Source organism: Microtus pennsylvanicus, chromosome 10 (genome assembly GCF_037038515.1).
Source record: "Microtus pennsylvanicus isolate mMicPen1 chromosome 10, mMicPen1.hap1, whole genome shotgun sequence".
Lineage (NCBI taxonomy): Eukaryota > Metazoa > Chordata > Mammalia > Rodentia > Cricetidae > Microtus > Microtus pennsylvanicus.
In genome coordinates, this window is record NC_134588.1 from 33,676,517 (window position 1) to 33,691,283 (window position 14,767).

A 14,767-nucleotide genomic window follows, 5' to 3' on the forward strand; every position below is an offset into this window, starting at 1 on the left:
TCAGAAAATCTGAAACATTAATGGATAAAATGCACACACAATATAAATAACTCAAAGGATAAAAAAAAATTCTGGAGAAAATTGATCAAAACTTCAATACAATCTATGAATAAGAACATATGTTTAAATTACAGTGTACAGTTATGAGTTAAATGTATTTAGATTTATAAAGAAATTGAATTATAGTTACTGCACGATTATTCCAAGAATATTCTTCAAATGTACAATAAAAACACACAAAGCCTTGGGCAATGTGCAACTTTAAAAATGACTCTCACACCAGCCAAACAAATCCTTAACCGCTTTTAAAATGGATTTATTTATAGCATTTAAATGCAGAGGCTTTCAAAGGTATTAAAACACAAAACTTTCAGTGTCTGACTCACATTTTATCCCTACCTTTTCACATTTAATAGTTGCATTTTAACGTATAAACTAAGAATTTTATGTTTCTCAAATAGTTTGTCTGCATTTATCATAATTATATTTGAAAAACTATAATGCTAAGAACTAAAGCACATACTTCAAACTTAAAAAAAAAATCACGTAAGTTCACAATTGTGTCCACTGCAATGTCCACAGCGACTTAAAGCAAACAAGTCAACGCCCGGGTCTTTTCCTCAGGTCCTGCATTCCTGATGTGTGCCAACATGTTTATTCACCGTTTGGCATTAGCGATCTACAAACACAATTTCTCAGCAGAAAACTTCAAACGATCCTCAAACCTTAAGTAATTTAAAAACTCTTGTTGTACTTGCTCTCTTAATGAAATCTGAGTATCCCAAAGTCTTGTGGATTTGCGAGGAGATCGGGCCTGGTAGAAAAGGAAGCTTATTTGAAAACTGGTTAAGGATTGAAAGCACATGAGCTCTGACATTTAATCGTAACACCCAGACAAAAACAGGGAGGTATGATTTGCACAAAAAAATACTTTTAAGTTATTCTGGTTGCCTTCTTCATGATTCTGCAGTTTAGCTGCTTGCGGTACATGCATGCATCCTCTTTGCTACGTCATACACGTAGGTGATGTCTGGTCGCTTCTCCGGGTCTGGGTTGATGCAGATATTAACTAGCTGTCGTAGCTGAAGAGACAAAACAAAAAATCAGCTGCCTAATTTTGAACAAAGCAATTCTGAATAGTTCTGTAGAGGTCTTCTAAGTTAACCGTAGGTATGTACACAAGTACCTGATCTAAAAGTTAATATATTAGTTTTAGCAAGCCTATGCTTTCATAAAAGGAGATGAGAATACGTTTGTGTTAGATACACTTATAATGAATTATTTTGTATAAAATATGTATTTTAGTCTTAGTTTATTTTCTATTATATAAATCATCAGCAAGATAAAGTATAAATATGACTCCAATTCTGAACTCTGTGAAGTAGTATTTAAATGTTCCCACTTTATAAAGGAGAGACTTGAGATCTGTCTATATAGTAGGGGAAAAAAATCCCCATAGGTTAAGAGACCTTCCTTTCCAGATCTATTAATTAGAATATTGGATTTTATTCAATTCCAATGACCTTGGTTTGGCAAATTAGGTGCCTACTTGTAACAGCATACAGCATCTTCGTACTCAGTCATAGCATACAGCATCTTTGTACTCAGTCATAGCACACAGTACCTTCATACTCAGTAATAGCATACAGCATCTTCCTACTCAGTAATAGCATACAGCATCTTCCTACTCAGTAATAGCATACAGCATCTTCATACTCAGTAATAGCATACAGCATCTTCATACTCAGTAATAGCATACAGCATCTTCCTACTCAGTAATAGCATACAGCATCTTCCTACTCAGTAATAGCATACAGCATCTTCCTACTCAGTAATAGCATACAGCATCTTCATACTTAGAAATCGCATACAACATCTTCGTACTCAGAAATAGCATACAGCATCTTCTTACTAATATCATACAGAATCTTCATACTCAGTAATATCATACAGCATCTTCATACTCAGTAATATCATACAGCATCTTCATACTCAGTAATATCATACAGCATCTTCGTACTCAGTCATAGCATACAGCATCTTCGTACTCAGTCATAGCATACAGCATCTTCGTACTCAGTCACAGCATACAGCGTCTTCATACTCAGTAACAGCATACAGCATCTTCATACTCAGAAATCGCACACAGCACCTTCATACTCAGAAATCGCACACAGCATCTTCATACTCAGTAATAGCATACAGCATCTTCATACTCAGTAACAGCATACAGCATCTTCATACTCGGACCTTTTTGCCCTGTACCTGTTGTTGTTAGGAGTAATTTAGATATGTCGAAAACTTTCTGGCATGCACATTAGCGAGCACTTAGTGAGCCATTAAATCCTTGACTTTCTTCATGTCCTTCATGGCAGAGATACCGATAAACTCTGTGGGCCAAACTGGCAGATGTGGGGTCAGGCAACGTGAAGGAGGCAAGGGAGGGAGGCGGCAAGCGGCCTTGCTGAAGGAGCCTTGCGCCCTGTACTCTGCCTCTGCAAGTTTATTTCTCTCCCTATTAAATAGTGAGACTAGAGCTGATCATCAGAAATGCTGACCCATTTCCAGTCCTTAATTAACCAATGCTATCAGAAGAAAATACAGTGATTTAGCTTCAGCCATATTTGGAAATCACAATGATGGATGTGGAATTTGTTATATATATATCCTTTGAAAAGGTGTGAAAATATGAACTTATATTCCTTTTAAAAAACATGGAGTGGTATTGAAAGTGATTAAATAATTTGGCAACATATAAGACATTTTATTATGTTAATTTAATAAAAGAAAGGCTAGTATGTTACCAGCTGAAGTCAAATGTACCCAGTTATGTACAATGCAGAAAGTGTAGGGAAAGCCCTTAGATGATGATTCTCATGTTAAAAAAGACAGCGTGTCCTATAAGGTTACCAAGCTGCCAAAAAATAAGAATGAGAAAGTAAACAGAAAAGGTGACAGGAAATGGTAACTAGGTTACAAAAACTCATCATATTCAACCAAAATATCAGTGGGCAGAATAAAAATTTACTTTTTAACACTGCCACGCTGTACAAGCTAGTTCAGAAGCCACCTGGCTGGCAGAGAACTTCAGAACAGGGTGCACTTTATAAGCAATAAATAAATAAGCAAATGGCCAGCCCTTACACCACGAAGAGAATCAGCCAAAATTAGAGGAGGAACAGAACATAAGCACAGCTGAAGGCGACGACACTTAACTGGAGCACTCCAGAGGAGCAAGGACTAGCAACAGGGAGAAACAGAGGCGGGAGCTTGAAGGGGCCGCTGAGCAGTACATTGTCCAGATGACATTCATATAGGGACAGCCTGGAGGACTCCAGAGGCCACCGTAGATGAAGACAATGCAGAACAAAGTGTTTGCTTTTCCCTCCCCTTTTGTATGTTCAATCTCCACCAGTTAAGAAAACTGTCAAAGAGTTTTTTTGCCAGTGGAATCACTGACAGAATTGTCACCAATAGATATGTAAAATATGGAATTCTCAGGCCTCAATATACTTATGAATGAAATGTTGTAAGTGTATTTTGCTATGTATTTTTGTATGATTTAACAAACTCAAATCTTCCTAACCATGCTACAGGACAACTACCAATGTGGTGCCATTTTGCAAAGCAGCAATGGTCCAAAATCATAAAGGCAGGATGTAGATTTGAATTGAAACACCCTCATTTCAGGCACAGGCTTTTAAGAACTCTTGCTGTCATAGAAAAATTATAACTTGGTCTACAGGTTTCTCCAGAACTACCTCTGAGCAAAAGTGGGATGGCCTTTCAGATAGTGACAGGCAGACCGTCGGCTGTTCTCAGAAGACAGTTAGCAAGAACAGCGATTACAAGTTGGTGTTTCATCACAGCAATGAAAACCCTTTGACCAAAGCAAGTTGAGGAAGAAATGGTTCATTTGGCTTACTCCTCCACATTGTAGCCCTTGACTGAAGCCAGGCCAGGAAGCGAAATAGTGCAGGAACTTGGTGGCAGGAGCTGATGGAGCAGAGACCATGGAGGGATGCTGCTTACTGGTTTGCTCCTCGTGGCTTGCTCAGCCTGCTTTCTTATAGAACACTGAGGACCACCAGCCCAGGGATGGCCCAGCCGATAATGGACTGGGCCTTCCCCCATCAATCACTAGTTAAGAAAGTGCCCTACAGGCAGATTGGGAGGCATTTTCTCTATTGAGGTTCCCTCTTTCAGATGACTCTAGCTTGTATCAAGCTGATATAAAACTAGGCAGCACAGTGAGGCTCTAACATTAATGGCCCCCTGCATTCACAGTTCATAGGACAATTTAGATCAAAACAGAAACCAGTCCATCGTGTTGAGCATTTTGTAGAGAAAATCAGAGTCACTTTATCCTGAAGACAATCTTAAGTGTTGACACAAACATGTTCAGTTGAATATTATTGACCTAGCATGACAGCTTGAATTACAATTTCAGTGCTTTTTTTTTTTAAATAAATAACCCATCCATGAAACTGGCAGTAACTCCCTCCCAAAAGGAACATGGATTTCAATTCAGAGCAATTTTATCATTAGATTCTAAATTTAAACACAGTGGGCTGGAGAGCACTTGCCTAACAGGCATAAGACCTTTGATTCTCAGTACTGGGGAGACTGGGATGAAACCCTCATATAAGGGCCTCATTAGAAATAAGGTCTCCAGTGAAAGGGGTACAGAAGACCTTATACAATGCCCCCACAAAAAAGAAGTGACACCAAATAAAGTCAGACGTGAAACATCAAAATAAGATAATTAAATTCAAGACCTCAATCTTCGGGGTGTGTGTGTGTGTGTGCACATGAGGGTGTGTAGGTCAGAGGACAGCTTCTTTTGTGTGTGTGTGTGTGTGTGTGTGTGTGTGTGTGTGTGTGAAGAAAAGATTTTCCTACATAGTTGTGGCTGTCCACTAGCTTGCAGCATTTTCCTACCTCTGCCACCTGAGTTCTGAGAGTAAAGGCTGGCTGCCTTAGTATTTTCTTTTTAAAATGTTTCTCTAGCCCTCTGAAAGAAAGCAAGTTATTTTGAAATTCTTTTTAACAACTAGCCAGTATTTTGCAATGACAGTAGCTGCTATGTTTTAACCATGTTAAAGGAAAATGTCAAGACAATGAAGTCACATTTGCTATCTCTATCGTTTTATGACAAGTTTTAATTTCTAAGACCACTAGGTATTCATTTGCATAAAAATGTCTTTGTGGAAGCAGAGAGTTTTCCAGTTTTTACCTATCAGTGTCTAACGTATAACACTGACAACAGCAAGGACAGCTAATGTGAACCAAAAGATACTCTTTTTTAAATCATAGTTTATTTCTCATGTTTTATATCTTTTTAAAAATATCTGTATGTTATAGCTTTTAATATAAAATGACAAAAAGGTATGACCACTTAGCCTTTTCATATGCTTAGAGATACTAAAAGCTAATGAAGTGATTTCTATACAATATTTGTAAAGAATTATAAAATTAACGTAGCTTTCAAATTTAGTAGATAAACTATTAATATATTTTGATCTATGAATTTCCAAAGAAATGTCAAAGCATGCAGCCTAAATCCAGAAATATTAAAGAGAGTGTCAAGAGTCATTGTTCTCAGGGTGCTAACCCAATTACAGTTCAAGTTCAGCCTCGTAGGGGTAATAACAGTCAGGCTCTTTGTGTATTATAGCTTTAGGTCACCACCGCTATTCTCAATAGGATAATAAAGACTAATTCTATTGGTACTGTTTCTTTATCAGCCCTATCTTAATCCCTCTGAGACCAATTATGCTATATCAGCCTCCTAGATATGCCCAATTTCCATCTATCCAAGGACACATTTTAGCACCCCAATGTTGCTGTAATATATTACAGCCATTGTATTTGGAGCTTTAGGTATTTATACAAAATGATTAGGCATATCCAGCATGGACACCAAAGTGTCACTAATGATTGACTTAGGGGTGGAGAAAAAGGAAAGCCGTCTTACACAGAGGTAATGTCTGCATTTCGCAATCAGATACCATTCAGCGTCTATGGAAACTGAAAGTCTTACAGAAAGTTACATGGTTTTATAGGATCCCACAGGGTATGTGAAATATAGGGCGCCGTTTTGGATCCGTGTCTGCAAGGAACAATTCTCCAGTGTCACTTCAGTAGCACAGGTGAACAAAGGGCCTGCTTAAAGAGATCTACATGTTTAATCAAAAAAGCTTAAAGATCTCCTCTTCCACAGCAACCTTTAATGCAGTGGCTAAACAGTACAGTGATAGGAATATGCAATGTACTAAAACAATGTTTAAGAAGGAAAATCAAATGCTCCCAGTCTCTGAGATAACACTGGATGACAATTTAAATAATTACATAACTCTGATAGTCACATCCAATATCTATATACTCTATAGTAAATATTTTTGTCTTGTTTAGAATATGACTACATAATTCTAAAGGTTGTGAAAACACTTGAATAAATGCTCCTTAAAACAGTGTATGTACCACATATTTTAAAGCCATTCATTTTGGTGTTATTGTAAGAATTTATTAGGAAAAAACTTGCCAGCAACAATTTAAATAACGCTGGCTAATTTTCATTAACAAGCCTAAGAAATTCCTAAAAAAAATCCTATTAGCAATTGAGAATTAGAAACTAAAGAAAATAAATGTTTTATATTATTTATAAACATTCATTAACTTCAAAAAGTCTAGAAACGGCCTACCTGACACTTTCATCTTTTTTTTCTTAGTTACACAAAGCAAGTCTTGAAAACTAAGGATTCTTTGTAAATGTTAACTTATAAATCCCTTCTCTCTAAGATTTGTATTTATGGTCTTTCCTTTGTGCGCATGTGGGAAACAGACGACGTGGCACAGAGGAAGTACCCAGCTGATCACTGGTGTAGGAACTTTAGACTCGGATGATTGCTGCTGTCCACAGACTGTCCACAGACTGTCCACAGAGTACCCTTACTCCTCCATTCCTCTGCAGGGTCATAAGCCAGATGGGCAAGCGTGCTCTCCGACATGATACAGTCAGGGTATTTCAGAGCGGGTGGCAAGTGAAAGGGTGTAAAACGGAGAAGTCTACGGAGCTCAGGAGCTGCCTGTGCTCAACACCTGAGCAGTTTCTGGGGCTGTGAACTCACTGCAGCACAAGCAGGGGGGAGGCAGGGAGCCTCCCCCACCCAACTCAAGTCCACCAGTGCTCTCAGCACACCAAGCCTACCTGATCGTATGTAAGCTGGGACAAAGCCTGTGCCTTAGGTTCTTTAACAAAATACTGGTAAAAGGGTGATTCTGTAAGCTGAAAAGGCAACATTAGTTTTACCAATGCCCTATCAACGCATCATGTTCTCCAAAAACCTATAAAATCCATGAAATCAGTTTCATTTAATTAAAATATTACGACAGCTGATTATGTATCACAGAAAGAATAAGTACAAGAGTATTTTAAAAACTTTGAAAAAATGGCTATTTTGGCGTGTGAGTTCATGTGTGTATTCTATTTATTTGCCACTTCTATTTATTTGTGTGTAGATGTCCCAAGAAGAATAAAAAGAGGTCTCTCCTGCCAGTCCTTAACTTGTGAGTGAAGCACTGGCCGCAGTGCTGTGCCAACCCAGGAAGGCCAGAGAGGAAGGGCGGGGCAAACACACAGCACTGCTCTCCTGCCATCGCTTCTCTCACTTGCCAGAAGAGAACAAACGCAAAGGAGGCACACGGTCCTGCTTTGACGGTGAAAATAACCAGACAGGGTGAGAGCAAAGCAGGCCGGAGCACCTCTGAGGTAAGAGCTTTTAGCTCACTTTCCACCAGCTTTGAGCGGAAACAACCCTCAGGCCCGCATCTCTAAGGATAGTTTTATGAGACGTAGTTCCAATAAACTGCTTTTGATACAGCAAACGGATCTAAATGTTGAACTATAAAACTGACTAACATTTAACATAAAATGACAGGGACTATTTAAGAAGCTAGTGAGTTTTCCAAAATATAACTAGAAAATACATTTTCTATTTTATTTATACACGATATGTTTAAAATTACTGACCTGGGCCTGGTAGGCCAGGCCTATAATCTCAGCTACTTGAGGGTTTAAGTTAGGAGAATCACCAGGCCAAAGGTACCCAGGGTTACGGTGTAATTTTAAACTCAGCCCACACAACTTAGCAGGTAAAGGACTGTGTGATAAAAAAGAGACACAAACAAGTATTCCTATTATTGAGCAAGGTTTACATTTAGAACTCAAACAGGAGAAGAAATAGAAGCAAGGATCAAAGCTGGGATTAAGGCAGCACTGAAGGGCTGCAGACATATTTACTGAGGACTACATCTCTGTCTACTTCTCTAAGGAATGAAGATGATCACAGTGATGTCTCTTTCTCTCTCCTCCCATTCTTTCTCCCTCCTTAAGTAGTGGAAACATGGAATATCTCTTGATTTGGTCAGTATGGACCAAAAAAAGGTCAGTAGCTAGACTAGTGTTTTTTAACAGAATGTGACTTTTGTACAGTCATAGCCCTCCTCCTCCTCTTTCTAGTCAGCTGATGTCTGTAGTTGGATGTCATGCTTCCCCTCCTTCAACTACTATAGCCTTTATGATCTAAACCCTCTTTTTTTTTGGAGGGGGGACATGAAGCCTGGTTCAATCATATCTAAGCATTTACATTATTAAATGAGTCACATAACACTAGAAATTTCCTCTTTTTTATACCAACTCCTTTACTTCCCCAAGTTTTAAAATTCATTAGGCCCTAGAAATGTGGACAAGAGCAGAGTTGCGGGAGATACTTGACCTTGTAGAGGGGAAGGTGCTTATTCCAAGGAACAGCTATCATGAGATACAACCACCAGGGGAAGGTGCGGGGAGAGAAGAGTTAGGGAAACATATAGAGAAGAGGGCAGCTGGAAAAGGGGAAGCGGCATCTTTAAAAACAAAAATTCATGGACCTTCTAGCAGCACACACACTCAAAGTGAGGGAAAGAAGATGTGTCCAGGACCATTAAGTTCTAAGGGCAGGCAGACTGCGCAGGCGCTTGGCTTATGGTTCCTGCAAATCCCCAAGAAGGCCAGGCTTTGTCATCATCCACTAGACAATCTACACAGAGAGCTATTGAAGGGAAGGCAGCTGTTTGCAGCCCCAGTTTTTAAGGATTGTAATTCTCTATTCACACACAGATAAGGTTGATACAGGAAAAAATAAAAAAATAAGGAATACCAAATATATACAAAACAAAGTCATCAGAAACAAGGGCTATAATATACAAGAGCCTCAATGTATAGCTGGAATATTTCAATCTAGAATCTACATTATATGTATATATCATATTTTAAAAGAAAAGATATGATGTACATACTAAGATTTCCAAAGCATATTGATTTGGTTTTTAATGTTAACCTGTAACTTTCTTGTAGGAGATTATCATGGGCAAAATTCCCATTCTTTTTAAAGCTCTTGAGTGGTTTTTTTTTTTTTTTTTAACTTAAAAGGGATGATTGTATTTAGAAATCTGGTTATTTTCCTTGCAACTCCAATTGCTGAGGCAGGCTGACAAATAATGTGCTATCAAGTGTCCCTTTTTAAATCTTCTGTGGGCAGGAAGCTTAATAAAATATTAGTACCTAACTAAGTCTAGAAAGCTCTGAACATACTCCGAAGGTTATTATTATTATTTTGTTTTTTATTTTTCACTTACAGAAATCTACTATTTTAACTATGAAAAGACACGGTGATGTAGTCTTTCATACAAATTCAGTGCTAAAGTTGGCATCTCCCATCACATTGGTCCCCATTCTCTGCTAACTTTGCAAATACCAATTTGGGTTTTTAAACTATTAAAGAGCCTTGATCCTAAGCACGGAGACATCACTAATATCATTATGGCAGCATGAAAGTTGTGTGGGATTCTGCTGCTACCACAGATAAGGAGGAATCTGTTTATATACAAACTGCGTTCCTAATTAGAAAGGGCAAATATTTATTAACACCATCAGCATTTCAAAGTCTTATAGAACTCTTCATGTTTTCATCAGACTAAAGCACCATTTGTTAAATAGACTGCATGCTTTTCAAATTTGTTTCTTAAGAATTATTTTTTGCAGCCTCTTGTTTCATCGGGGCATAACAAGAGACTTCGCCAATACCAGAAACTGCCGTGTCTCTTTGGGAAGATGCACCATATAGCATGTTTTGCTTTATTGCCCTTTTTGGAAATGGTAACTCTAGAGAGTGAAGTAAAAAGTGGAATCTATTTTCCTTTCCCAACTTGAAGACCTTCTATCTGGGCCAGACTTTGATATTTGCCCCTTGGCTGAGAAGCCGCATATCCAACTTCACACTTAGCTGCAGTGAAGTAGCCCTGCAGGCAGGCCGACTTCAACGAACCACTAGTGGTATCATCATTAAAATCCTGCTGAAGGTCACCATGGTAACCGCCTGCTGAGGCTTCGCTGCTGCACTCGGCATCTCCTAATCAGCTACCATGTGAAATGCAAATTCAGACAGTCTGAAAATTAGTCAAGAAGAATAGGGGATGAGGATGCAGATATGTGAAATATTCATGGGCTTCGGAAAGAAGAAGACTGCGTGAATGACACAACAAAGGAAGGCCCCTGACATTCTCGCTATCGTTCTGCATTATTGTTCACACTCTACTGTACTTCGAGGCCTACGGTTCTGAAGTTGGGTTTGTGAAATGCCGTATTTATATTCCATACCCAAAATAGTAATTAAAGATGGCTAACATAAGAGCATTATCATCATTGCTTCCGGAGAGCAGATTCTAATTATCTAAATACAGTGGCACGAGGCAAACATGGAGGCATCATTCGCTATCAGTATCAAAACTATTAGATGAGTGTGTACTGATTATATCCTAGGAACACACATGACCCACATACAGTTAACAAAATCTTTAGATGTTTATTATGCAAGCTATATGGACTTAAATTTCCTTGTCCAACACTAAGACCAGATGCTATTCATTTCACAATAGAAAGTATGCCAAGATTACTTAATAAGTGAACACCATAACTGTTCTGTATCTTTCCTTTGCTCCTTTCCATTTTCCTGGGGCAAAAATATCTGTTGCTCGTGAGATGAGATGTCCAAGGCGTTTTACTGCTTCTCCGGGTAGGTCCCAGATGAGAAGTCCCCAAAGAGCCTTTGTTTGCTCATCCTACTCGACCCCCTCAAATAATCGTGATGTATTAGGATAAAAATGGAAGATCCTGTCTAATGAAAAGCTGGATGTTGGGTAAGTGCCAAAACAACTCATTCCACTGCATTAGCAAGGCAAGCAAGAATTCAGATCTCAAAGTCTTTGAAAATTGCCAGTCCTACCCAATGTATTTTACAAACACGTCTACCATGGTAACCTTAAAACCCTTACCCAGAAGCAGTGATGGGGGTGGTAAGACAGGTACTGCCCAAGGAGAAGAAGTAAGAAAGGGCAAGTTTAGAGCAGGTGGCTGAGAGGTACACAGTTCAGACTTGGGAAAGCGTGAGGAGGAAGTTCGACCTCAGTCAGCTTTCATGTCTGAGAGGTCGGGACTGAGGACTCAGCCTGCCGACACTCACAACAGCCCTCTCTCCCTTCGATGGCTGGACTCCACATAAGGAGAGCCCACTACCTATGGCTCTTGCACACGCTGTGTTGTGCTCCATTCTGCAGTGGGAATCACACGAGTTGTTATAGTAATCACAGGGCAAGTCTCCGAGAGAACGGAAACAATGAAAGGTGCTCTTCCCGCCACCTGTACCGTTCATCTGTATTCTGAAGGAGGGAAGATTCCTTAGTTAACAAAATGAACGAGCCTCTGGGCTGGAGATCACTTACCTCCTCTGAGTAGTGATCTGACGGGAGAGGCGGGTAGTCACATTGCTCTATCTTCTTACACAGAGAGTATAAATTCATTTTGTCACCATAGAAAGGACTCTGCAATGCAGCCATCTGTAAAACACTCACAGTGAAACTGATGTACTTACAAAGCAACTTTAAAGGTGACTTCTTCAGGTATAGGACACTGGGGTAGAAAATAATTATAAATACCTTGAATAAAATTATGTAAGAATTTTGATTTTTATGATTATCATTTTCTATTATTAAATGCTAAAAATATTAATTTTACTTTTGAAACAATTTTATTTTTGTAACATTTAAAATTCCTAAAGAGAAATAGCTGATATATCTCATACAACATAAAACAATACTAAGAAATGGAAGATATTTGTGTGTGTTCATACCTATTAAAAACAACTAGCATATCATGACAAAACAGATATATGGAATGGTTCAACTATGCAATGGTCCAATATAACAAAAACCTGACATAAAACTACATTAAATTTAGCAAGGACTTAGGGACTAGAATGCATGCCATTCATCATTCATAGGATACTATTTAGGAAAAAGGTTATCTTAACAGAGAAGAGACTTGTTAAATATTGTAACTGATCTTTAAATAGTTTAAATCATAACTTTCTTTTGCTAATGTCTCAAGAAACATTAAACATGCTGAAAAATATTCATAACTCCAAGATGCAATTCAAGGTATCCAAAGGTGACTTTTATGCAGAAAAACATAACTTGGAGGGTAGACCACTTTAAAAGAGACATTACTGAATTGAAATGCATTTGAAGACAAGGTTCTAACTTGACATTTAAAAGCGCAAGCAACTACTTGGTAAGCAAGGTTACAAACTAAAAATTCAATTTAAAATGTTCGCATCCTGTTCAAAAACCTTCTCAATCTCTGAGCCGCAGCCGCAAGAATACAACACGGAGTGCCAGGCTGCCCCAAAGTCAGTCACCCTTTTCTACATGTGCTAATAAGTTTGATTTTGGAAGGACAATGTGTACATTCCCCAGACAGGCAGAGTGTGTGTGAAACACGCTGGCCCATGCTGTGCTACTCAGAGAGCGTCAGTGGGGACAGGACAAGCTGAAAATGGCTCTCATCTGTCTCGTGTGCTCCAGACAGGGTGTTAACTCCTTCAGAGCCTCAGCCAGGCAGGGCAGGATTGGAAATCCCACCTAGAAAGCAGCTACATACAGTTTTACCTAACATATACTTTATATAAAACCTCCACACACCCACACACACAACAACCTTGGGAATAGTTCTCCATGACGACATAAAGTAAATAAGGACTTGAATGCCCTAAACACACACCACTGAGCAGGAATTTCTAATGCAGGATTTACCATCATAAACAAGGTTTAAATTTAAAATACAGGGACACTATATGATAAAAATCAAATGTTAAATATGCCACCTTAAAAATAGACCGTAGATATAAGCTACTGTCTCCCCACCTTTGTAAGACCTTAAGTAAATGTACATTCATTCTCTATCATACGCTAGGAGTTCATTATATTACTTTTGTCTCAATACTGCAGAGTGTTAAAAAAAAAATCTGAATGTCCCCTAAGGAGTTAAACAGGAATAGTATATTTTCATGCATCTCCTGCTTTGACAGATGAAAAATGTCAACTGTCCTGTTTTTATTTTCAAGCTTTTGCACTATTCATCTGGTTCATTAGTGCATCTCGGCGCTGCCCCTGACAGCTGCTCGCCCTCTCCTCCCAGCAGCTGAATTTTTCAGGCTAATTTGATCCTCCACACTGAGACGATCGCTAGGATGATTGACTCGCTCCCTGACCTCCAGGGTCTGACTTTCCTCATTAGTATTCTGGGGGTGTCTGAGGGACGAAAGCCCACTGTCTGTCTTCGGGGCTGGTGGCAGCTCTCTTTTTTTTTGAACTGTAAGCCACCAACCTACAACCCTGTAAGGATGCAATTGCCGCAGTGAACAATAAAGGAAATGTGTAAAACCCACTTTTCCATGTAAAGGTCCATGTAGCCAAGCTCAGCATCTTGATTTTAATTAGTAAAGTCTACTTTGTTGCATATCAATTAAAACCGCACTCCCAGTTTTTTCAAAGGTTTCGGGAATATTTGAAAGTCTAATTTCCCGAGTTTCAAATACGTTCTAAAAAAGGGCTTCCTACTCCTTCATTGTTAAGAGTAATTTCTTGGTGGATTATGATAGGGGGAAAAAAACACCCTCTATTGGGTGCTATAGACAATTTTGAAAAGGTAAATTGCACTAAATCTATCTTCATATTCAATATTTTATCCATTATTTTTTAGTGTAGTTTAGTTTTTCAAAATTGTTTGTAGCACCCAATAGAGGTTTTTTTTCCTATCATAATCTACCAAAAATGATAGATCCAATCTTTTTAAAAGTTCTCCAACTCCTGCATTAAGGATTTGAGAAAATGCACTGAAAGGGATCCCACCATGAACATGATTAGCACCTGAACTTGAAATTAGCACAACATGCAAACCGTGAGGCCATGGAAATGTTCAGAGAGAGCTCACATTTTGGTGACCATGTTGAGCATACATAAAAACAGATCCTGTCTCTCAAATAAAAAACAATGTAGATAACTGTTTCGATTTTGATACAAGATTGTAAGAATTAAATAAACTTCTTCTTCTAACACTATGTCAACTCAGCTTTTCTACTGTCATGGCTAACTTTAATCTCATTATTAGAAAGACATTTCCTATCTACTTTTAGGTTGTTTAAAGGAAAAACATTTCTTTGATATAGCCTGAATGACTCTAATGCTGCCTCACCTGGTTAAAAACATTTTTTTTTTAAACATATGGCGTGGTTAACTTTTAAATATTACAGCAGTAATACTATCAAGTCAATTCTTATCAACATTGCCCCCCAAAAAGCCTCATCAGAATTCAGAATAAGCCAAACTTCTT

The 14,767-nt window shown here is 38.5% G+C and overlaps 1 protein-coding gene across 2 annotated transcripts in view; it reads right to left on the reverse strand.

Moving 5' to 3' along the window:
* Positions 1 to 864: 864 nt before the first annotated feature.
* The window catches only part of Nek7 (NIMA related kinase 7), a 129,083-nt gene continuing 115,180 nt past the window's right edge, over positions 865 to 14,767 (reverse strand). For both annotated transcript variants that reach the window (XM_075988129.1, XM_075988130.1), the window contains exons 9-10: positions 11,821 to 11,934; positions 865 to 1,082 (exon numbers count right to left, since the gene is read on the reverse strand). In XM_075988129.1, coding sequence (XP_075844244.1) covers positions 972 to 1,082; positions 11,821 to 11,934 — 225 coding nt within the window. In that variant the 3' untranslated portion in view covers positions 865 to 971. The remainder of the gene's footprint in view (positions 1,083 to 11,820; positions 11,935 to 14,767) is intronic.